The sequence below is a fragment of the Myotis brandtii genome, unplaced genomic scaffold (assembly GCF_000412655.1).
Source record: "Myotis brandtii unplaced genomic scaffold, ASM41265v1 scaffold365, whole genome shotgun sequence".
In the NCBI taxonomy this organism is placed as follows: Eukaryota; Metazoa; Chordata; class Mammalia; order Chiroptera; family Vespertilionidae; genus Myotis; species Myotis brandtii.
The window spans coordinates 275315-300988 of NW_005364031.1; the positions used below are offsets into that span (position 1 = coordinate 275315).

At 42.8% G+C, this 25674-nt stretch overlaps 1 protein-coding gene across 1 annotated transcript in view; it reads right to left on the reverse strand.

Moving 5' to 3' along the window:
* Positions 1-1335: 1335 nt before the first annotated feature.
* Positions 1336-25674, reverse strand: part of MDN1 (midasin AAA ATPase 1) — a 148866-nt gene continuing 124527 nt past the window's right edge. The window contains exons 84-102 of the mRNA XM_014544467.1: positions 24916-25053; positions 23088-23229; positions 20755-20930; positions 19736-19879; positions 18678-18825; positions 16151-16479; positions 15703-15867; positions 13909-14010; positions 12995-13196; positions 11733-11903; positions 9682-9839; positions 8561-8650; positions 7620-7735; positions 6838-7012; positions 5667-5740; positions 5451-5565; positions 4682-4745; positions 3539-3681; positions 1336-2808 (exon numbers count right to left, since the gene is read on the reverse strand). Coding sequence (XP_014399953.1) covers positions 2620-2808; positions 3539-3681; positions 4682-4745; positions 5451-5565; positions 5667-5740; positions 6838-7012; positions 7620-7735; positions 8561-8650; positions 9682-9839; positions 11733-11903; positions 12995-13196; positions 13909-14010; positions 15703-15867; positions 16151-16479; positions 18678-18825; positions 19736-19879; positions 20755-20930; positions 23088-23229; positions 24916-25053 — 2841 coding nt within the window. The 3' untranslated portion in view covers positions 1336-2619. The remainder of the gene's footprint in view (positions 2809-3538; positions 3682-4681; positions 4746-5450; positions 5566-5666; positions 5741-6837; positions 7013-7619; positions 7736-8560; positions 8651-9681; positions 9840-11732; positions 11904-12994; positions 13197-13908; positions 14011-15702; positions 15868-16150; positions 16480-18677; positions 18826-19735; positions 19880-20754; positions 20931-23087; positions 23230-24915; positions 25054-25674) is intronic.

Below are 25674 nucleotides of genomic sequence, written 5' to 3' on the forward strand. Positions count from 1 at the left end.
CCCCAATCAGGGCGGGCCGGCTGGACCCCATCCATGCACGAATTTGTGCACTGGGCTTCTAGTAAATTAATGTGTGAGAACAGATATTTTTAGCCCATTTCTTCTTCTCATCAAGAAACATTCATGTTAGACACTGGTAATGCTGTCAAGAGTCATATATGCTCTCTGTTCTCAGCCCCACGGTATGGGCAGGAAGACATGTAAGTCTAAGTGTTAGATGTCAAGGTTCATAATATGGGAGCTCATTCTTCCTGGAGGGCTTATCAGAGCAACATGTTTGTCAGAAAAGAAAGTAGGTAAGAGAATTCCAGAAAAGAATGTGTGGAACATGGGCAGATTTTAGGATCCCTGTAGTTTGTTGTGATAGATGGAATGGTGTGGTGGGGATGCAGGGAGAGCAAGGCAGCAGTCAGGGCACCCTAATAATAAATGTCCTCTTCTCAGCGGGGCCCTCTGGAGGAACTTTTGAAAGATCTCCTTGGATGTTGTGAGTAGGATAAAGTGAAGCTAGCAGATTACTTTAGGCTACAGATTTAAAAGAATTCCCACTACAGTGTCGTCAGAGGAGACAGGATAAGATAAACACCCAGAAGTTAGAGCAGACAAGACTGGGGTTTGGATGAAGAAAGAGAAGTAAGTAAGGCAGATGTAAAGACCAAGTAGCAGGTGAGTGTGAGAGGAAGTATGTCCTCGGAACCTTCTAAGTGACGTGTGCTTTGTACCCTGGGCCAGGGTCTGCCTGACCCCCACCCTGGTCCCTGATAGGTCTCCTGTGACTGCTCCCATGCTTCCTAACCCTTTCCCCATCACAGCATAAGCTGAAAAGGGCACTCTTGGGTAGCTGCTTACTGGAATTCCTACTGTTCCAGACCCAATGAGCTGCTCCAGGGCTAAGGACTCACTATCTTAGCAAACCAGCTAGGAAGCTCCAGTTTGGATGGTCTATCAATTAAAGGTACAGATGATAAACTACCGCATCACTGTCATAATGTTGTTTTTTCCCTCCCTACCAGATCCAACCCTGCTGGAAGAGTAAACTTCCTACCCCATAAATGGCTTTGGACATGAAATCTGAGTGGAAGAGATGTGTCCTTTTGGAACAGAATTTTTATGAGCCATTGTTTCCACCAAATCGCTATTTTTCCATCGCCACGAGGCCTGCAACTCACCTTCCATGGACATAGAAACAAGTAAGAAATAAACCCTACTGTACAAAAAGCCACTGATGTGTGGGGTCATGTCAGTCTAGGTAGTGACAGCTGACTGGTCCAGCAGATAAGACCGTTCCCTTTGTACTTCTCTGTTGTATTCCATTAAGAATGGTCACAAATTATATCACCACTGGTATATTTTTTAATAGTTTTCAGAATATAAGCTGCATAGCTTTTTAGAATAAAAAATAAATGATATAACATCAGGTACATGCTTTGGACTCTTGGTTAAACAAACAACAAGCAATCTGTGTTTTGTTGACCACCTCAAAAAGAGTGGCAAACTTCACAGTGTAACTTGATAACAGACATGGAGATAGACAATTACATCATGGCATGTTGTCTACAAAACAACATTCTGACGGTCAGAACTTAAGTCGAACAGTTTCAAGTATTCAAGCACTGCTTTCTGGCCAAGTAAAAACTGCCTAAAAACCGTTGATGTATTTTGACTGGGGAAAAAAATAGATAGACGTAGCTTCTTAGTTCTTCTGGAGACAGCATATCTTTTCCAGAATAAAACTGGCTCAGTCCAGCTTGAAAGCAGTGTGAGGAATGATTCTTCCCCTTAACTGATAAGAAAAAAAGGAACTAAAGAAATAAATTACTACAACAGCAGGGACTATGGCACTGAGAGAATGAAATACACAAGGGGATAATCATCTTCCCATCATTGCATAGTCTCCCGAAGCAGCAAATGTGAAGGACACTGAAAAGCCACTTCATGTTTACTCAGCCCAGGGATCAGCTCCGCTTCCTGGAGCCCCCGGATGGCTGGGGCTTATGAGCACACATACAACCAGCCTCTTCCCCCAAAGAGAAGGTGGTTCTTTTCACGGGAAGCACAGTAAGAAAACACACTCAGCCTCTGAGGACTGCAGCTGTCCCAGCCACTTGACAGCTTTTGGGTCCAAACTGTGGGCTTGGCAAAGCCAAACCTTAGAGTGGGGTCAAAAGCACAGCTCCCGTCAGGCCTTTAGCCAAAGAACTGGCACAGCCCCGGGCTCCTGGCAGCACCTTCTCAAGGCAGGTGTCCAGGGTCCCTTCGAGGGAAAGCAGACAGCTGGGCCCACGGAGGGCCTGGCCTCCTCTCAGGCCAGGGCTTCCAAGACAGGCTGGCAGGGCAGTCTCACAGGTACAAGACCAGACGCCTGCTGCTCCTTCGCTGCCCCACGTCTGTTTTAAGAACAATAGCTTAGGCCAAGGAACCCAAGTTTCCTCTGAAATCATGTCAAAATGTACACTGCAATACATTTTTTTGTAGCTGAGTGAATTTTTATAAATCAGACCTAAGATAAAATATAACTTAGAGCTGCAAATTCAGAAGTGTCCAGAAAGGAGCACCTGGGCAAGAAGTAGCTCTTGACCGTGGTTTCAAGTCTCAACTTTGGACTATGTTCTTGCTGGCCTACAGGTGGTCAGAGGCTGTCACTAACTCAAACCACTGCCTGAGGGCATCGCTGAGCGTCTCGGGGAGTGCGTTCACGTCGCGAAGAATTATGTAGAAGGGGAATGGGAACTCCTCCATGTAGGATCGAATTTCAGGCAGCTCTCCGGGTCCTTTAAATATTGGCACTTTAATGTCCAAGATAGAATCCTGCCAACAGAAGACATTTTGAAATAAATCAGTGTCCTTGGCTAGCTCTTCCAGGCTCTCTCTCTCCCCAACATGTTTTAGGTCTCCTGTGTGTAATTCCTGCCTCTGAGAGTAGCTTTCATTACTAAGTAAAACAAAATTTTCAGAACTCATTGAGGAGGAAGGTCTTTCTGAGCACCCCTTCCAGAACAGGCACTGAAAGGGGGATAAGAAAACACAATTTCCCTGTGAAAGTGTGTCCCATTCTCAACTTGGATTATTCACATTAGATCTTCAACTTGCTGTCTAGGCCTTAACCTGACCTGCAGAGCCCATGCTTCCCCTGGAACAGAACTGCCCTGTGGACGGACATCCTTCACTTGGCGACTGATCTTCCTGTTCAGAGGAGGGCACTGCCGAGGTACGAGTAACTGGAAAGGGCCCACTGTCAAAAGCTGGCATAGGAAGTAGTTGAGGGGCGCTCTCTGGAGTCAGCCAGAATCCTGGCTTTCCTACTCATCACCTACAATCAGTGATTCTGTCCTTCACTAAAGTGGGAATAATCCCCATCTCACTGGATTATTGCAAAGGTAAATGAGAAAAGTTATAAAGTGCCTAGACCCGGGCCTGACGGAACACTGTGTTAGGAATTCTGAGTATGATGGTGCGACCCAGGCCATATTTCAGATGGAACAGGCTGAAGAACACCTCCACGTTATCCCCAGAAAAGTGGCTTTTCGTAGTCGCTCACCCGGGAACTGGGATTATCCAACACAACAAAAATGACGAAGATGTTCGCATTCCGGGCAGCCTGGACTGCCGCCAGGACTCTGTCTTTGCCCTCGAGGAAGAGGCCGCGCCCATCAGAGACCACCAGGAGGAGCTGTGCAGCGTCTGTAGAACACAATAGAAATCCATCTTTAACAATAACTCAAAACTACCTAAAGACAGACAAATTAGTGTAGGCTTTCTCTGTAATACTGACATCGAACAGCTCTGGAACTGGTGAATTCTGGGCACAAGTAAAAAGGATCTCTAATTAGATGTTACTTCAGATGCCTGCATCAGGGACGGCATACATACAAAGCTTCTGGCAATAAAACAGTTTCCCAGTAGTGTTCAGGGAATGTCACATTTAGATCAACTTCACTGGAGAATTAAAATACAAAAATGCGGTACTGAGGAGGCCATTAGAAGAAAGTATCTGTCAAAAACCTGGACCTGTCTCAAATTTTTGCTGATTTCTGTATTTTTCCCCTTAAAATTGATTTAAAAACTCAGAGGGGGACACTAAAAAATAAATGGTGAATTAAAATGTTTAAAAATATTTAGTGTATAATGTTATCAGCTAAAGATTGTAGTGTCTGAGGGTAAATGTCTTTGACAGAGAAAGACAGCCCACCAAGTCTTGAGATGTATGAAAAAGTCTTGCTTCCAACAGGAAGTTCTCCATAATACAATCATAACTGAGAGATTTCTGTAAAGAACTAGAGAAAGAACTGGTGTGTTTCAAGGCCCAAATCAATCATGGCTGGATTAGCTGGTTTCTGAATCATGTCCTCCTCTGCTTTCTTGTTAAGTACGAATATTCTGTAATATTGTATAACTTGCTCCTTTCATAACTCTCAACCCAATCTATCAAATAAGTATATACTAGTTAATTAGTGTCTAATTCCTTCATTTATTATAAGCCTCCTGGGTATGGGTTTAATAAAAATTCCTAAATAAAGAGTAAAAAATTCCAGAATGGCTAATACTTCTCCTGGTTCTTGCTTTCCCTGTAGAGCATCCACATTAAAAGATGGTGATGGGTGCAGTGAGATGAAGCAGGCAACTTGCAAATATAGACAACAGAAAACCATTTTGTCAACAAAGGTAAGAGAATGCAGCTCACCTGGACTGATGTTCTGTGAGAGCTGCTGAGCGGCTGCAAACATGCTGGCTACCGACTCTAGAAACTAAACCAGAAACAATTAGGAAACTAAACTCTCTTCCCATTCTCAGAGAGCTTAAAGTTATAACCATCTGAGATCTACAGGCAACCAGACTATCCTTCAGCCACCTGTAGTCAAGGACCACTGCTTGGTACTCACCCTTGAGATATGGCATACACCCCACTAGTGTTCTACATGACACCCCAAAGGAAAAGAAATACCTTTACTGGGGGGAGAAGAAGTGAATTAACTCCCCAAATGAACAAAACAGCTGTCTTAAAAAAAAACCAGGCAAGAAAACACAAAATGTCCATGTCAGTGTTACTGTCCCATGCTATGTTTTGAGAACTTGTCAAGTCATGTGACTTTATTTTACATCATTTCTTCTCTAAGCTAACTGGGGTGGGGGTGGGGGGGTGGAGATGGGGGGAGAGACTGGCCTTGACCCTGATAAGGGTACTGGGAGATGGTTTATTTTTCAAAAATGTTCCAAACCTCTCAGAAAAATAAGGAGCCAGATACAAAGTCAAAAATGACCTTTGAGAAACTGAGGTTACACCACGTCAATAATGGGCGCAGGGAGTTTCTATCCCGCAGGACACAGGCTGGAGTTTACACTGTTCTCTTGTAATTTCTGCCTGTCCTTATACCACACTGGGAGGAAGGTGTTCTAAAACCTCCACTAAACGAGAAGAGTATCTGCAGAAGACATCTGATGTCATAGCATACCTGAGCAATCTTGGTTTTCTTCTGTTGGAATTTGCAGAGCCGTAGAATCTGGGACCCCGAGTAATCACTGAACTGTTCGTGGAATGGGTGTAACAGCTTTACGGACTCTCCAAAACTTCGGGGAAAAGCCAAATATAATGAAGATTATTTTTTGTCATGTGAACAAAATAACCACAGAAGACCAGTTTTCCCAGTGTGATTAAAAGGCACTCTTACCTGCACACCGCAATCTGACCCACTTCCAGCAGAGTTAGAGCATTTCCAATCACAGCCAAAGATTCAAAGGCAAGCTGTGAAATAGACAGTTAAGCGTTTGAAGGAATCAGAATATAAACCTTTTTTATACCAAGATTTTTACAGAAGACATTTTTTTTGTAGAGCCCACAGGGTAACACCATTAATATGGCTATTCACAACCAACCAGAGGCGTGGTGTCCTTGGGCCCTGGCTAATACCACAAATGCTGAAACCCATAATCCATTACACTGGTAGGAAAGGTCTGCTCTAGACATCATTCCACAAAAGTGATCTTGAGATATTTGGTCCATAAATTTTAAAAACTTACTTTTTTGATGACATAAAAAGTAATTTTTTAAAAAACCAATTTATCCTAATTATGAATATGACTGCATAGTTTTAAATTTTAAATTCATATATAAAGATGTTGATTATGATGACACTTATGGCAACTAACATCTACAAAATACCTATCAAGTGCTAGACATTAACATTAAACCAAGTTTTCTACATCCATTATGTAATTTAGTTTTCCTAACAACTCTGATGAACTGCCCAAAGTCACATAGTAGTAGAGAGTCATGTGATAGTGGGAGCTGAACCCAGGTTCAGAGGTTAAACTTTTTCCAGCAGATTCTATGTGTAGATTTTAGGTTGCTCGTTGGCTTGTGCTGCGTAACAGCAAAAAACACTCTTCAGTGTGCATATTACTTACGGTATCGTAAGAAATTCTACTCAGGCTCCCACGCCTTGTTAATACTGATAGAACTCTAACTCTAGATAATTTCAGACTTAATAGAAATGTGTGATGAATACATTTTTTTTTTAAAAGATATGTTGCGCATGGTTTAAAGAATGGCTGTACACTGCATTTTGTGGAAAATACACATTGTCAGATTTACTTATTCTGCAGCTAGACAATAGCAAAGCAAGGCTATAAAACAATTTTAAAAACATATAACAGTAAGGCACCAAAATATTTGAGACATCTTGAAATTGCCCTTTTGAACTCTTTAAATTTTAGGTCTTCTCAAACATGGTATTTGCATTCTCAGGAAAGAAAGACTAATTGGTGTTTCCTTCAGGTCATATTTAAAGCATTTGATGTCCCATGGTACAGGGTTTGATTTAGGTAACTTCTCCTTCTTACCTGTTTGGTATGGTTGTCTACCATGCTAGAAGAGTCATCGATAGCCAAACAAATCTGATACTGGCGTTTACTGGGCTTGGTCCTTCGGAGCCAAATCTTGTCTTTTCGGAATTGGCTAGCAATGTATGGGATGACCTTCCGCATGTTCAATCGCTTCCCAGTTCGATAGTCTCCTCTATTAAATTTATCCAAATGGGACAAAGATTAAAAACTGCTCATCCCTTGAAAACTTTAAAAGTACCTTATCCCCAGTTATACAAAATAACCAGTAACCTGGCACAACGAAGTGTTACTGCAATTGAGGTTTAAGGGCCAGGATCTCCTTGATTAGCCGCCAGAAAAACTGGGTATGTATGTGGCACAATAATAATTAGATCCAAAAAAATTAAGGGACATTTTTTAAAATTAAAAAAATGTTTGCATTGAATATTAAATCTTGGGTTCTCTTTTCTGTTCTACAGCTATAATCTTGGACCCATCTTTGAAAAGATCTAGGTGAGTAACAAGCGAGTAACCCAACATGTAGCAGCAATATAAGCAGCACACACAAAGGCTCAGCCATTTCCCATCAGTTATTCATGAATCAAAGAAACTGCATTCGTGCCAAACTTCACCGACTCTTTGGTAGACAGCAGACTAAGGAACACCATCCTGGTGCCTGTGCAGCAGAAATGGCAACTCAGAAGCCAGCCCAATAAGTGGTTAAGTGCTGAGCTCAATGGAAAAGGCGATACTGCCATCATGTCAGGGCTCTTCAAGTGTACGCGATGGAGACGACTTACTTCAGCTTGGCCGCCTGGGTGGGCTCTAATATGAGGCGAAGCTGTTCACACAGCTGTTGTGAGAGAGGTGCAGTTAAGATCAGGTAGCTCTGCCACATCTCAGCTGCAGCCTTTTCCTGTGACAACAGCAAGAACATGTAAGTTACCTCGACAATGTCAGAGCTGACCAATCATTACAACAAGGTGAAGGTTTGACACTAAGAAGCACTTTAAAGTTTTTCTTAGCTGCTATCTAATTCACTTGATTAAAAATGTCTCTTTCCACAAAAACAGTTCAAACTGTAAAATATTGAAACACATGACCACATCAATGCCTTCTTCACATCACCTACAGAGTATAACCTGTACCCTTCATGTGGAGAGGGAGCTGTGAATGGGTAATTTTGGTGCCAACAGATCCAGCCCCTTAATCGTGGGCTCTCAGGGTCATGTTTTAAAAGCAAAAGTGACAAGTGCAAATCTCAACACATTAAACAGTGTGCATATTTCCTGGAAACAGCTCTGTGATTTTTTGCCAACATATGTGGTGGGGATGATGATGAGACATAAAATCAAATAAAATATGTATATATACAGTAAATTCAGAATGCAAAAAAATTAAAAATGGAACTTCTGGGTGATCTACACTTCGGTATTGCACCACCTGTTAATGCCCCAGGTGGCCTATTCTGAGAATGATATAGTATCCTTTTGCCCCATTTTCAACCACTGTGGCATCCATTACAGAGTAAGCAACAGAAGTTAAAAAAATCAATCACATCATTTCTGTTTTAATTAAACTACAGGTCTAGTGGCAAAGCAGACAATGGACTTGGGCTTTAGGATTATAATTATACTCCATGTACTCGGTCCCTTTTACAAAGGTTCTGGAGCTAAGGACCTATTAAGTTTCTGTATCTTAACAAAAGTCAAGATACTGTATGAAAAGGCCAGTGACTTACTTCTTCTGGGTTTCCAGGTTCATGTGGCTGCCACCTTTCCAGCTGTCTCTCCAGCTCCTGTCTTAGCTCATCGACATCTTTTAAAAAGGGCTAAGAAGAAGAAAAACCACAAATGAGAGGCAGCCCAGGTTGGAATCACAAACTCAGTCAGGCTGCCTTCTTCCCTGCAGTATGAATCCAAGTGCATACCCCCCGAGACATAACACACAAGCAAATTTAATGGCACAGTAAGGAGATGCCAGACAACAATCCTCTGCTTCCCATTTGTTGAGGCAAGATGGATAAAGGAAATGTTAACTTTTATAAATTGATCCCAGCAGAACAAAACCAAATGCCTAAGAAGATCTCAATAATGAAATTATTATTTGATTAATCTAGACTTCCATTAAGTCAAATAATTAGGGAAAGCAACTCGGTTACTCTGTTCTTCCTAAATGCAGGCATTAAGTCAAAGATTCCTGTTACTTAACGAACACAAACTGTTAACCCTCCTGCAGGCTCCTTACACAGGATGGTGGACATGAGAAGAGATGTGAGAGCTGGAGGCCCAGATCCACCATCACCCCAGGTCAGGGCACAGACCACCTGCTGTGACCCTGGGACTAACCATTAGAACAGTGTTTTATCTGCTTTAGAGAACGCCTGTCATACCAACAGAGATCCTAAGAAATTTGGTAAGGATATGATACCCCAAAACAAACAGGTATTCCATAAAGTTCTAAAGACAATGATTGAAAAGGAATTTATAATTACATTTTGTCAACTTAGTAAAGTACAGTGGGGCCTTGACTTACGAGTTTAATTCGTTCTGTGACGGAGCTCGTAACTCAAATCACTCGTATGTCAAATCATAAAGTGAACGAGACACGTGATGCTGGGCTGATGTTGTGGCGTTCACTGTGACGTTCGCTGTGCCAACTAGCAGTGGGGTATCTGAAGCTGGCTCGTAACCCGAATTTTAGCTCGCAACTCAAAGCAAAAAATCGGCCGAGAGACGGCTCATATCTCGAAAAACTCGTTAGTCGAGACACTTGTAAATCAAGGCCCCACTGTAGTGACTTCTGAAAGACTTTTTCCCCCCACTCTAATCACCCCACCTCTACTTGTGAAAGTTTTAGTACCTGGAAAATCGTGTCCACCAGGAACTGATGGGCCGTATGAATGGTCGAATCTCGGCTTCTCTCAGGTTTCTCATTCTCTGTCTCCTTGTGGGATCTGTCTGTCCTGGGGTCTTGGTTTTCCTCTGTTTTAACAGTTTTGGTCTCCATCTCATCAATGCCTATTTTCATAAAAAGACATAGTTTTACTTATCATACATCTATACTAATAAAAGAGAAAGATGCAAATTGACCATACCCTCGTAACGCCCACCAGCCAATCAGGAGTGAGTATGCAAACTATCCAACAAAGATGGTGGGTTAATTTGCAGGCACCGAGCAGCCATGGCGACAACACAGGCATTCCAAACCGCCCCAGCCACTCTGGGCAGCGTGGGAAGGCGGCTCCGGCCAGAGTGAAGGTGGTGCCAGCAGCCAGGGGAAGCAAGGCCCATTCTTGCATGAATCTTCGTGCATCGGGCCTCTAGTATTAACATAAAAACTGAGCCTTCATGGTTGTCTTTCAACCCTAACAATTACTCAGACTTCACTCATTCACTCCCCAGCACATCGCCACATATTGGTTCCATGTGTTCTTTCACTCTGTAACAGTCGTTACCAACTCTTATTCCCCTAACTTCTCCTCCTCCTCACCCTGATATTGAAGGCGGCTGTTCTGGGGAGATGATAGTTCACATCGACAAGCCCTGAAAACCTGTGTGATTCTTTTAAATTGTGTGCATGTAGAGCTTTGATAAAAATAAAAGCTAAAATAAATAAAATCATAGTTCCATTTTATAGATGAAGAAACTGAGGCCAAAAAAATAATAATTTGCCTCAACTGGTGAAGTAAGAGGCAAAGTCTGGATTTGAATCTGTGCGAGTCTGATCACAGAGCTGTGCCTTCCCACTGTCACATAATGGCCGGTCAATCAATAGTACCAACACTCCTGAGAGGGCAGGAAGGAGGAAGAAAAAGTTTTTTAATTTGGCAAGTTCTTATGTGCCCTTGACCAGAATCGAACCTGGGACCCTTCAGGCCGCAGGCCGGCGCTCTATCCACTGAGCCAAGCCAGCTAGGGCTTGGTATATTTTTTTAACCCCTAGAGTGCCGGGGAGCACAATCGCGCTCCTCCTGTCTTTTGCCAAAAGTGCCAGGAGCGCTATCAAAGCTTCGAAATGATGTCCAGTTCTAAGTCTGCTTTTATTAGTGATGATGATATTGCTAAACATATCAATGTAGTAAAGGTTTCCTTAAGTTTTTGAATATGGAACTTCATTTATTTGTGATTCATAATTTTTTTCCTAAACTGCTGTAAAATCAACAAAAATGTCTTGGCAATTTTAGCATAGTTCCTAGGATATTGGTTGGCACTCAAAGGGTTAAATATATTTAGTTCAGAGAGGAGGGGAGAGAGAAATAGAAACATCAATGATGGGAGAGAATCATTGATTGGCTGCCTCCTACACACCCCACATGGGATCGAGCCCGCAACCTGGGCATGTGCCCTTGACCGGAATCAAACCTGGGACCCTTCAGTCCGCAGGCTGACGCTTTATCCACTGAGCCAAACTGGCTAGGGCTGATAGTTATTTTTTACTGTGTTGAATATATTTTAAAAGATAAAGTCCTTGTAATAGCCATTGGTCAACTATGAAACTGAACTGTATGTAAGGAGGTTTGTTACTTTCTCACATGTAGTGTCCCTATTCTATATTTATAGCATTTTTATTGTATATTTCCATATAATAGAAAACATTTCTCTAATAGTCAAGAATATACCTTCTTGTCACAATTGGATAAGTGCTCTATTCTGTTCTGCATGTTTTAAAAAGGCAGATGGGATTTTGTGTGAAAGGCAAGTTTCAGTGGTCTCCTTGAAAGAGTGTGTTGCAACACCACTCTTCCACCTTTCCACTCTGAAACATGATGCAGTGACATTATTATAGGCCAATGAATGTCTAAGCCGGGGTTTAGGACATGGAAGTAAAAGTCCAGGCTAGAATACAGTACAAGAGAAGCAACTTCTTTAAGTCAGAGAGCTTAGGAGGGGTCTGTTTTCTGTAAGACTCACCGGAGCCTGCTGTGGTCCCCGACTTGACCTCCTCTGGCTTCAGCTGCTCGGTGTCTACTGCTTTGAGCTCCTCCTGCTCCTCCACATCCATGAAGATGTCCTCTCTTTCCTCCTCCTCCTGCTCCTTGCTGGAGTCTTTTGCAGACTGTTGCTGCTCCATGCTGGCTACGTCTGTTAAAAAAAGTGCGCACACACATAGAAAGCCTAGGTCTTTGCAGAACAAAGTAATCATGAGTGGGTGTGGTTTCTGTCATTAATGCTGGTTTCTGTCATTAATGCTGGTTCTGCCACTGATTGGCTATGTGCCTTAGACATAGTGCTGGGCTTGTTTGTGCCCAAGATGTCCTACTAACCTAACTATGTAACTGCCTATTCTCCCCCTCCCACCCTCTCAAGCATATCATGTAACTACACATGTGACTACAGAAGTAGGATGTTTAGCTGGGTTTCTAGTGCTATGACAAGAGTCTGAACCAGAATAAACAGGCTGGGCACATGGCACATCATCCTCCATTACTAAGTTATGGTAACACTTGGCATAGAAACGCTAACATGGGAATCCCTGCATCCCGATCTTGGATAAGTTCTTAAACTTCTTTGGCCTCAGTGTGCTCATCTATAAAGTGGAGATATCCTCACTCATGAGATTAGAGGAATTCCATGACCTTGCGGCAAAGGCTCAGAACAGTATCTGGCACAGAGTAAAAGCTCAATACATGGTAGCTGTGATCATCATTAAGGAGTAGGGACAGTAAGAGGAGAAAAGTCATCTATTGCAGAGGAATTGCTTCTGTACTGTCCTCATTGGTAGATATCAATAGTATTTCACATTAGGAATAAAACGGTAAAAAGTCACCAAGAACTTGAGAGACTGAAAAATGACTACTCCCTTTTCATGTACAGAAAAAAAAACATATCTCAAGTTTACGGCTTCTGCCATTGCAGGGAGCAACCTCAAGGTGATTATGAAGAAATCTCCAGGACTCAGAAAGCCCAAGATCAGTGCTGGGTTTGGATGCAGCCAATAGTTATCAGGGTATTCTAAAAACTTACACTAGACCCAGAAACACTGAGCATTTTGGCTACAGATACCTTTAAACAAAAAAACAATTCGTATTTCTGCACAGTTATTAGGAAAGAGTTTTTAAAAGCTATTCCTCTCCCTCCTAAAGATGAATTTGTAGTAACAGCTGGTGGCACACAGTCATACAGCATAAGTTCTCAGAGAACTCAGTGAGCAAAGAAGCCTTCCCTGCACCTACCATAGGTCTGCGCATCGTAAGGGTCGCTCCCTTGTTTAATGTGCTCAAATGCAGCCGCGTCCTCCGCCTGGGGCTGGGCTGGGCTGGGCTCCTGCTCCGTGTGGCTGTCCATATCCACAGTCCTCAGCCTCTTGTGCACGTGCTCATTGTGATCACCCAGGGAGCGTTCATTGTTGGCCTGTCCAGGTTTCCTCTTAAAACTCTGGGAAATAGGAGGAAATTCATCAGAGCCTTGTCTAATAGTAAAAGACTAAAAAAACCCACAGTGTCCGTCCCTGGGGGACTGGTTAAGTAAATTAGGTACAGCCATACAAAACGAATTCAACACAGCTGTTACTAGTATAAAGAATGGGTGGTTCTTTACATACACATATGGGGTAATTTCTGACAGTTTTGTATCTGAATTAAGACAAGGAAGCAAAGAAAGTCACACGCACATATGTATGTCCACATATGTCACATATGCAGAGAAGATCTAAAGACAAAACTGGTAGAACCCACTTCCTCGGGTGGCTTGAGAACAGGGATAGGATGGAAGCTTTTTAGGGAACTGGTTTTTATATAAAAATTTTATATCATGTGCATAAATTATACCCCATTAAAAAAACATTTTTTAAACTCAAAAGACTATGGACATTGAAAAAAGTAATACTGGTTGGTGCTGGGCAGCACCACTGGGATCTTAGGCACCATAACAGGAATGGGGTCGTGGTGTGTGTGCATGTGTCCATGACCCTGCACAGGTTCCACTGGGAAAGCCCCAAAATCGTGGCCTACTCACCAGGGCTGCCATCGTGTCTGGTAGGACAGGGACATCAAAGATAAAGAATGTGGCTTTTTTTTTAATCACTATGTTTACAGGGTCTTTTTTATATGCAGCCTTCCCTTTAGTTTAGATGAAGAGTGATAGAGACCTGTGTGTTTTTCCTGGTCTGTTTCTGGGAGGCCAACCGGGCGATGACATTGGATTCGTGGCCTTCTGCCTGGTTCGCATCCGCAGCTCCACTCCCATGTTCCTATGAAATCCAAGCCATAAAGAATGAGGATGGAGGAAGCTACCAAGCACCTGGTTACTGTGCTGCATTGTGCACAACTTCTCCATTATTCTCATCTCACAGTGAAACTGTCATACCTGCCCGCCTGCTCTGGAGCTCACCCATGACTACAGCCTGGCCCATGGGTAGAAACAGGAGCATCTAGACCCGGACCTGTTACCAACACTCCGGGTGACCTCACTTTAGGCTGACAGTTCTTAGTTTACAGGAGTATAGTGGCTCACTCTGAAGGCAGGACAGACCTGATTAGAAACCAGGCTTTATCAGCAACCAGCTGCATAACCTCAAGACTGTCATTTAACTTCCCCGAGGGCTACTTAACTCAAGTGTAAAATGGAGAAAATAAGAACACTATCAGCTACCTTAGAGGGCTATTGTAAAAACTTGCTGAAGTAATGGAAATGCTTAGCACCTTATGGGTGCTTAATAAATGGGGTGGAAAAGGTGTAAGTATATAAACAGTGGTAATTACTGGGGAGAAAATGGGCTGAGAGAGGCTACAGGAGTTGGTAGAGTCAATGCTACAACAGTAGGTCCTCTGACCCAGGGTTCGCACAGCATGCCAGCGGCCCCAGCTGTGGCCACATACAGAGCACATCACCCAGGTCAAAACAAAGTGCTGCCTGGCGAGTGTGGCTTAATGGTTGAGCGTTGACCTATGAACTAGGAGGTCAGGGCATATCAAGAATCAACCAATGAATGCATAAATTGAGTGGACAACAAATCAATGTTTCTTCCTTCCTCTCTAAAAATCAATCAATAAAAAATCCTATATAATAAAAGCCTAATATTCGAAGTGTCCGGTTGTCTGGTCAGCCGTTCAAAGCATAATATGCTAAGGCGGCTCAACCACTCGCTATGATGTGCACTGACCACCAGGGGCCAGACAGTTGACTGGTCGACCAGTTGCTATGATGTGCACTGACCACCAGGGGGAAGACGCTCCGAGCTGTAGGTTAGCTTGCTGCTGGGGTCTGGCCTATCGGGACTGAGCGAGAAGGGCCGGACACACCCTGGAGCCCCCCCGCAGTCCCTCCCGGCTGGCCAACCACCCATGTCCCTCCCCGGCCCCAGTCGTGCACCAGTGGGGTCCCTCGGCCTGGCCTGTGCCCTCTTGCAATCCGGGACCCTTCGGGGGATGTCGGAGAGCCGGTTTCAGCCCAATCCTGCGGGCCAGGCTGAGGGACCCCACTAGTGCACGAATTCATGCACGGGCCTCTAGTCTATAATAATGAAAGCATAATATGCTAATTAGACTGGACGTCCTTCCTGACAAAGCCAGGGCTGCAAGGGGAGCCCAGGTCCCGGGTACCTGCCAGCAGTCAGAAGGAAGCCAGTGCCGGCAGCCAGGAGAAGGAAGGCCTACTCTTGCACAAATTTTGTGCATCGAGTTTCTAGTAAAAAAATAACATGAACCTGATTCTCCCACAGAGAACTATTACTTTCTCATTAAGCCTATCAGTTAAATATAACGTGTAGCAAATATTCTGGGGTTAGTTCAGGGAAGCATATAAAGTAGGTCTACAATCATTTTCTCAAGAATGAAAAATGACCTTTCAGATGTTAACTAAAACAACATCACATGTAAGCCAGCTACTGTGATTTCAGTCAGGAAGAAGCGGTTCTCCTTGGGCAGCTGGCCGGGCCCCTCACCTCCTTCCCCAGCTCTTTCTCAGGCGCGGCCCCAGCCAGCTCCACCGCCTGCTCGCTCTGCATGTTCTCCACCCCTGTCTGCCCGCAGGAGGAGTGCTCCTTCCTCTCCGTAGCCTCTGGCACCTGCTCCTCTGTGTCAGAGTCCTCCCCTTCTTCTTTTTCCTCCTGCAGGGAAATCAAACACAGCATTAAGTGCTCTGGGGAAGGGACATGAGGTGGGGAACCCCTGCAGCAAGCAAACACCTCACTCCTCACTGAGGGGTCTGCAGGGAGGGGATCAGCCAGGGAAGGTCTTAAACAGAAAATGAAAGCAGCACCACCTGGTGATGGAGGAGTATCCTAAAGCAGCGGTCTGAAAGGTTGGCGACCGCTGTCCTAAAGGACGTTCCAGTGGGAGTAAGAATTTCTTCTCATTTCTAATCCAAGGCAAACCAGACCACCCTAATACCTGAGGCTGGAGACCTTGGTCAACAGAGACGCCATTCTCTGCACTGTCCTCACTGGCTTCAGCGTTGTTGTCCTTGTCCTCTGGAGACAGCTCCTCCTCTTCTGAGCTTTCCTCAGAAGGCTGGTCCATATCTTTGTTTTGGTCACTAGCTCCTGTGTCCATCTCTTCCACCCCCTCCCCCTTGTCATCTTCACTGGAGCCTTCCTCAGGCTCCTGCTGACCCTGATCTTCATTCTGATTGGCCCCAGTCTCTTCATTTATTTCCTCAGCTTCATGACCTGCTTCTTCAGTATCCATTGCTTTTTCTTTAATTTCCAAAGGATTCTCTTCTGGGTACACAAAACAAAAAAGACAGACAGAATTTTTAAAAACCAGTAACAACATTTTTTAAGATGGGATGGTTACGATGGTTACCTAAGTGTTTTGTTTTGTTACTTGAACCAGGAGTTGGCAAACGATGGCCTGTGGGCCTACTGTGGCCCTCTACATGTTTCTGTAAATCAAGTTCTACCGGGACACAGCCACATCCATTCATTTATATGTTTACCCATCCACTCTGTATTGCTTAGGGCTGCTCTCTCACTACAATAGCAGAACCAAATATCTGTGACCTGTAAATCTAATTTATTTACTATCTGACCGTTCACTGAAAAATGTTGCCTACCCCTAATCTAAACCATACTTATATATTACATACAATTGATCCAATGGTGCGTTTTTTTAAATAAGTAATTCACTAAGAAATCATAAAAGCCACTACAATAGGAACATTTTAGACCACAGATAGGAAATGAGAATCTATTTTTCAATTATCATTGGAAATAATTTGTGGACATAATTTTTTGTCATACACAGAAAATACAATATTCAAATAGAAACAATCTTATTTGAAAAAGTTTTATTTAAAGAGCTATTCTATACTATGGACACTTCAGAAATCAGTTCCTTTGTAAGCAAATAATTCTTTAAAATAACTACTCCTAGTGTATATATGCAGTAGCTTAAAATGAGCCTGGGTGTCTTTCTAGGTAAAATGCCTTATTACACTCTTAGTGGATTTTAACTTTCTTAGTTTTATGCTTGTTTGATTGTTGAATTTAAAGTTGAAGTCAGATTTCAAAATTCTGAATTAATGAAATGCCCTCAGAAGCAATAATTTATATACTATGTTTAAAAACTAGAGATTCATAAAGAATGTTTTGAGCATGAGGAAAGTCTGTATCAATTCCTTAATCAAGTGGTTCTAGTTAAAGTTGCAAGTTCACAACTTTATTTTTAATTCTCAAATACTTTAAACATGGAGAATGCATTTTACATTTATGAGAAGCATATATTCACCACCTAGATTTAACAGATATTAACACATTACCATATTTGTGTCAACCTTCTGTCACTTCTTTTTAAGAAATAAATGGTTCTGGATACAACTATCTGGATTCTGGAGGCCTTGGCCCTTCCTCCTTCCTTGGATGTCATAACCTGAAGCTGTTGTGTATTATTTCTGTCCATGTTTTTGTACATTTGATGTATCCCTAAATCATATATGAAACTGTTTCTTGAATTAAATTTTTAGGTAAATGGTACCTTATCCTTTTGTAACTTTCTATTTCTGTCCCAATATGGTAGTATTGTTTTAAATTTAATAACTTTTTAACTGATTCATCAGGAAGCAGAGTGAGGCTAGCTCACATCTTTCTATCTGTTCCCCACCAGGATGGAGGCCACTATCACAGCAGCACCTCTCCCAAGTGCTCCCAACTAATACTGGACAACACTCCCTAGGGGAGTCACCCAGGTTGAACAATGACAAGGGCACAAGATTACGGTCATATGCCTGCTGTGTAACCGATTTCCCTTGGGTTATTCAATTTCATTCCCCATTATAATGACTTCATATTTCAGGCTTAACACACAACATAAGCACAGCAATCAATAACTGAAACAATCATTTCCTTAAAAAGCTGACCCTGGGCTCCACGAAAAGCCTGGATGTACCCAAATTACAGTGTTTCCTTCAATCCATGAGATGGGCACACAGTGATGGCTGTGGGGAGAAGGAACACCGCTCACACACAATAGGATGTAGTCTGGCCGTGTAGCTCAGTGGTTGAGTGTCGACCTATGAACCAAGAGGTCACGGTTCGATTCCTGGTCAGGGCACATGCTGGGGTTGCAGCCTTGATTCCCAGTAGGGGGTGTGCAGGAGGCAGCCGATTGAGGATTCTCTCTTATCACTGATGTTTGTTTCTCTCTCTCCCTCTCCCTTCCTCTCTGAAATCAATAAAAATATATTTAAAAAAATAAAAATACAGGATGGAAATGACAGGAGAGAGAGAGAACTGCTGGTTTATAAGCTTCAGGTCCACTCAGATAAGAAACACTATAAAGAACAAACAATTTTTGCAAGATGGAATTGAGCTGACCAAACATGATTTATGACTTGGCCATGACATTGACCTGAAGAGAAATCAGTTACTGCTCATTTTCAGTGAGTTCCCATTGGTCACTTTAGGTTTTAAAGACACACCTTCTCCTTCTTCCTGGTCCGTGTCCTCACCACTGTTCTTGTCTTCACTATCTAGATTCAAATCCTCTGGAAGGTCCAAGGCCTCAGGCTCTGGCAGTGTCTCCTGGTTGCCATGGTAAGGGTCCACCTCACTCTCATCATATTCCCTCTTTGGACAGTGGAGAGAACAGACAAAATGATAATAACTTAAAACTGCTTTTGTTTTTTTATGAAGTAGTATTCACACATAATTAGCTCTAAGTCAGTGGTTCTCAACCTTCCTAATGCTGCGACCCTTTAATACAGTTCCTCATGTTGTGGTGACCCCCAATTTCATTGTTACAAATTGAACATAATTAAAGCATAGTGATTAATCACAAAAACAATATGTAATTATATATGTGTTTTCCGATGGTCTTAGGCAACCCCTGTGAAAGGGTCGTTCGACCCCCAAAGGGGTCACGACCCACAGGTTGAAAACTGCTGCTCTAAGTACTTATGCTGAGAGAATACAATGTCTTTGCCCTAACATTACCAGCACACATTACAATTTTTCTGACATTTTTAGAATTTTCATTTGGAATTTCAAACTTCACTTTCTCTCTTTTTAAAAATCTTTATTGTTGAAAGTATTACAGATGTTCCCCTTTCCCCATTGATCCCTTCTAGCCCATACCCACTCCCCACTCCAGGCCTTCAACACACTATTATCTGTGTCCATCGTTTATGCATATATGCATATAAGTCAAACTTCACTTTCTGTGCAGCTTCTCCACTGATAAGAGGTAAGAAGTACTGTGTTACTTGCTCTCAAAGAAGAAACTGAAGTTTATGAGAATAAAGGATCGTAGGTTTTAGCTCCCAAACTACAGCATAAGCCCAAAAAGTATGAAATCCACCTAATTGATAACCAATAGTTAGATATTTTATGTCTTGTTAAGAGGCTCTGTTATACATTCTTTTATGAAACAGTAAGAAAACAGTGGATGAATAGAGAAAAAGGCCTTGAGACGCATGTGTGTGTGGTGCAGTGGCCCTGGCCTAGTCAGGTGAGCGGATCTGTTTTGAATCCTCATTACCTCATCTATTTGTTCATTAATTTTGTCTTGGCCTTGTCCATCATCATCAGCTTCTGCTTCTTCCTTCTTATCATGCTGGTTTTTATCTCTGTTTGACTTCCCAGAATCCAAGTTGTCATCTTTAGCAACAAGTCCACAATCTTCCTAAATGTCACAGGCAGAAAACACAAAGAGTCATCACTCTTGATCTAAGAAACTGCTGACACACAGGCTGGCTCTACCTAATGTATCTCTTAAGCATGTATAATTTCTGCTTGCTGGGCCTGTCCTCTGAGTATCCAGATGACAGGGCATCATCCATGACCTGGGGAGAACAGTCTGGGTCTGCCCGACAGCAATAATAGCAGGTGTGTGAACAGCAGGCTGGGCCGGGCTGAGCTGCTGCAGTGTCACATCCAGCCTGGGAGTTTTTTTGTTGTTTGTTAATTCCCACCCAAGGATATCTTTTCTATTGGTTTTTTAGAGAGTGGAAGGGAGAGAGGGAGTGTGTATGTGTGGGAGGGGGGGGAAGAGGGGGAGATACAGAGGGGGTAGAGAGAGGAGTGTGGGGAGAGAGAAACATCGATGTGAGAGAAACACATCAACTGGTTGCCTCCTGAATGTGCCCCAACCTGGGTAGGGATCAAACCTGCAACCCAGGTACATGACCTTGACCAGAAATCAAACTGGAGATCCTTTGGTGTGTGGACCGACCCTCTAACCACTAATCCACACTGGCCAGGACAAACGTGGGAGTTCTAAGCAGGGAGCTGGAGAAGTTCCGTGGCCAATAGCAGAATAAGAGCATATACACTGAGTTTCCTTAACTTCCCTCCTTCATAACCAATGGGACAGCTCAGGTCAAACTACTCTTTTGGCTCTGAATCAAAAAGTAAGATATATAGGAGAGATAAAAGAAAAGATGAGAGAGAAGCAGCAAAACAAAGGAAAGGAAAAGCAGTAAATGACAGGGAGTGGTGGCTGGGAAAACTATCTCCCTTCAACCTGGGGGCTATGGGATGGGGGAATTTTTGAATTACCTCATCCATTCCTGGTCCTGTTTCTTCAGTTTTGCTGTCTTCTTCTTCCTCATCTTCCTCCTCCTCGTCATCACCCCAAAGTCTCTCATCTAGTTTGTCAGCTTCTTCACCATTCAGATCGCCCATCTGTTTATCCAGGTCTCCGCCCTCACTATCTGATTTCTCATCCTCCTCTTCTGAAAGGGAAGGCACTGAGCTTAGTGAGGCAGACCTGGTCCTGTGTGTGTAGGGGAGGCATGAACCTACTACCTGGCAAGAGCCCAGCCTGGGACTTACTCCCTGCTTCTACAGAGCACTCTACTGGCAGAAGCCTTTAGATCTGCTGCAGTAGTCCTACTGTGTTTCAGGAACTGTTTGAAGAAACAAGGAAGTCTGAGTGTGTCATGTTAACAGACCATTAGAAGGATGGTAGAACAGCTGTCAGAATGTTTAGTTCTGGTGCTGGGGGAATTCATTAGGGGACTCAGAAACCACACTATTTTTATTTCTTATCTGCAAAATGACAGAGTTGCTCTATAAGATTTCCAAAGTTCCTTCCCTATCCCCAATATACTATACATCTATGATTTTATCCAACACCTAAAATCATGTGCATAATCAGAATTTTCTTGCCACTATCATTGCTTAAGGTCCACTGTGTCAAAGTTATAACCTTACTAGAGCCTGTGCACAGACTCATGCACCGGTGGGGTCCTTCAGTGTTGCCTGTGGGGACTGGGCCAAAACTGGCAGTCCAAAGCCGCCTGCCGCTCCTGCCCATCCCAGCCCTGCTGCACCTGCTGCGGGCTCACGCCCAGTCAGTCCCAATCGGGAGAGGCTTGCTGTGGCTGCGCTCGCCAGGCAGTCGTGAGCCCTGTGTCTGGCACCCATTGGTCAGCTGAGCGGTGCTCCCGCTGTGGAACGCACTGACCACCAGGGGGCAGCTCCTGCATTGAGCGTCTTGCCCCTGGTGGTAAGTGCGTGTCACAGCAACCAGTCATTCGGTCACTTAGGCTTTTATATATATATAGATGCTGCTTAGACAGTGTACACACTTCTACTCTGAGATCACCTTGCATTTCTGCAAGATCTTTGCTTAGAAAAAGACACTATATCTCAAATTAAGCTTTGGACAGAAACTTAGGGCAATAGTTGAACTATGGAACAAACATATAACAGATGACGATGTGCTATAACAAATTATATTCTCAAGTAATTTTTAATGACAAGGGGAATGTTCATAATATGTTAAACTGTTTATGTCCTGTGAATACACACACACACACACACACACACACGCGGCTAATGCGCTAAGTGTCCCTCTGCCCCTCAACTGGTGGGTATGCCGCACACTGACTACCAGGGGTCAGACGCTCAATGCAGGAGCTGCCGAGCTGCAGTGACTTGGCAGCAGTTCTTGGGTGACGCACAACGAAACCAGAGAGGAGGGAGCCCGATTTCTAGTGGGGCCTTCAGCCCTGGGTTATGTTGTTTCTGGGGCACTGTCGGCTTCGAATCTGGTTTACTGCACACTTGCGTTTGCGTTCCACACCCTGTATGACAGCAACTTAGCAGAGTGTCCTCTCGCACTCCAGGACCCCTTGGGGGATGTTGGAGACCCAGTTTAGGCCCGATCCCTGCAGGCCAGGCCAAGGGACCCCCACCTGCCAAAGGGACCCCGCTTACTCCGCAGACGCTGGGGAGGGACCGAGGGAGGTTGGCTCCAGGGCATGTCAGGCCTGTCTCGCCCAGTCCTGCCCCGTCAGCCACCTTCTAATTAATTTCCTTTCAATGTGCATGAACCTGTGCACTGAGTCACTAGTGCATGTGTGTGTATATAATAAATGGAAATAAATAAACCAAAATTTATTAAGTGGTTTGGGTGGTCAGCCTAAGGGGTATGTATCTATTTCATTCCTGCATTTTTATTCCAAATTGTCTACAAGAAATATCTACTATTTTTGTATTTATGGTGGAAAAAGTTAGTTTTAAAAACTACCTGAACAATTTACTTTTGAGCTAAGAGCCCCACTAAGATTGCCTCCTTCCTCTTTTGGACTTCCCTGAAGGGCAGTACCCACTCACTGCATTTAGCAATGAGGCAGCAGGAGCATCAGCCAATGCCTCAGGTTCCTCAGAGAAGAATCTCCAAGACTGACTATGGACCTCCACCTGGGTGGAGATGGTGATGGCATATGCTAAGTGCTAATGTCCTCATTTGCAGTTATGCAGAATAACCAACTTGGCCCAAAAGATTCTAATAGGACAACAGGCTCCTTATTGGAAACACATAACTTTCTGATTAAAATAATTATTTTTCAAAAGCAAGAATGCAGTGACAGATAGTCTCAAACCTTGTTCTTCAAGCTCCCCATCATGCATCTTCCCATCAAAGTCTTCTGACATCTCAATGGCATTATCCTCGCCCTTAATGTCTGACTTTGAGTCATGATCCTCTTTATCCTTTTCTTGACCCTTCTGAAATGTATCTTCTGCCTGTATCAAAAAGCATAAAGAAAACACAAACAAATATAACTTAACTAATGTTTATTCAGTTCTAAATAGAATATAAATATGTATATAAATGCTAAGGTTAAATGCTAAGGTTAATGGCATAAAGTTATCTCTGGGAAGAGAAAAAGAACACAGATAACCACACAATAATTTCTCATTTGCTGTAACATTTCTATAGTTAATTTCCAGTTTTACTGCATTTGTGATTACAGAATAAATTTTGTTGTGGTTTTAAGTGAATTGTGTTTTTTTTAAAAGAATCCAGACATATTTTAAAAGAATATGTATTCTCTGTAGGATTAAAAAATTCATCAATCTTATTGCCCATATCTATATACATAAAAGGCTAATATGCAAAGTGTCCCCACAGGAGTTCGACCAGGAGACTGGGAGTTCTATCACTCACTATGACATGCACTGACCACCAGGGGGCAGCGTGGAACGAAGGGAGGCCCTGGCCGGTATCCGGCAGCTCAGGAAGGAAGGCCCTGGCCAGCAGCCAGAAGGCCCTGATCAGCCCTGATCAGCAGTCAGGCCTAGGGACCCTACCTGTGCACGAATTTCATGCACTGGGCCTCTAGTCTTTAATATTGTGTCACTTTTATCTCTCACAGACAGTAACACACTGTGAATGCAACTTTGTTCACTTCTCCTTAAACTATATATTCCTATATACTCTATGTGGTATTTGGGGTGAAAGATTCATGATTGTTATCTCTTCCATTATGAATGAATTTTTAAAGTCCCGTTTTAAAATACAAAAGTAATAAAACCTTATTAAAAGAATTCTAAGCACAATGGAAAGAGTTAAGTTTCCCATGGGACCACCATCTTCCAAAACTTCCAAAGAAATTACCATCAATAACATTCTGGTGCATCTTTTTGTTCATGAATACATCATAAATATTAATATAAGTGTTATGTATTAATACCTGCCTCCTGACATCTTTTTAAATAAAAAGGGAATCATACTTTACAAACTGGAGATATGCTTTTTTTTAACTTAAAAAAAAATGTCTTTTAGATATATTTCCATGTTAATGTGTATAAATCTAGCTCATTCTGTTTAATGATTTACAGAATTGCTCTGTATATTATCTTTGATCCTTATTAGCATTTCTATAAAAAGTGGAATTCCTAAGTCAAAGAAGATAACACAATTTAAAATTTATTATATACCGCCAAATTGTTCTGGGTGTTTTTTTCCCCCCTCTTCATGGTTTTTTTTTTTTTTTTTTTTGCATTGGGTTGTACTTTTCCTATTAGGCTTACTCTTTTTACTCTAAATTTTTCCTATTAGGAAATACTATATGTTAAGTTAAATTTGAGAAATAAAGAAAAGCCAAAAGCCAACCTGTTTATTCTCGAATGGACTACTACCAAAAATACTTTAGAAATTCAACAGCAACGATCTCCCCGTTTAACATTTTTAAATCACCTCTCTCTCAAATTATAGCCATAAGCAGTGACTGAGTTGCAAAGTTCCTTTCTGTGATCTTTATGCTTTTTATTTACACCCACTCACCATACCCGAGTATTCTTAGAGGTCCACAGATCTCAGTTTGAAAACCACTGACATTTATGTCAGTAATTTAACTATTGAAAAGCAAGGGGAAGGGGAGCGGTCTTCTGTAAACTCTGTACATGTTTCAGGCATGTGAAACGTACCTGTTCTTCATTTTCTATCTTGTCACTCACATCCTTCATGCCTTCACCTTCTCCAATTCCACCTCCCTCATAGTCATGAAACTCAGTTGCTCCCTCGCCTGCTGAATCTTCCATAAATTCTTTGGGTAGGCAAAATCCCTTGAACATGAAAGAGTGAACAGTTAGGCAATAAAGAAAGGGAGATTTTCAGTCCTACCACACACAAAAAAATTTTAACAAATGCTTAATTCTTTTCCTAGATCAGTATTTTAAATCTGATGGAAGTATAGTAGGCCTCTGAACTTTTCTTCCTTGGTGATAACAGTTACTATGCAGTTTCAAAGCTTGACATCAGATTTAATATATGAGGTTCTGACTTTGAAGAGGCCTCTAGTGTATGGTTAATTTGTCATTTTGCCAAGACAGAAATTTGAATGACGTATACTAGGGAAAGTATTTAGGAGCAAGTCAGAGAGTAGACCTCTCAGTGTCTAAATCCCAAAGGGGTTTTGTTTTTCTTCTTATTTTCTTCTGAAATTAGTAAGCCCAAGAAGAGAGGGAGAAGATATGTAACCCTGGAGGTACAGCAACTTGAAGCAGATGCTACAAGAGGGAGGTTTCATCTTTACTTGAAAAATAGAAATTTTTCGCTAGCTGGTGTGATTCAGTGGATAGAACATTGGCCTGTGAACCGAAGGGTCCCAGGTTCGATTCTAGCCAAGGGCACGTACCTCAGTTGCAGGCTCCTCCCTGGCCCGGGCCCTGGTCAGGGCTCGTGCA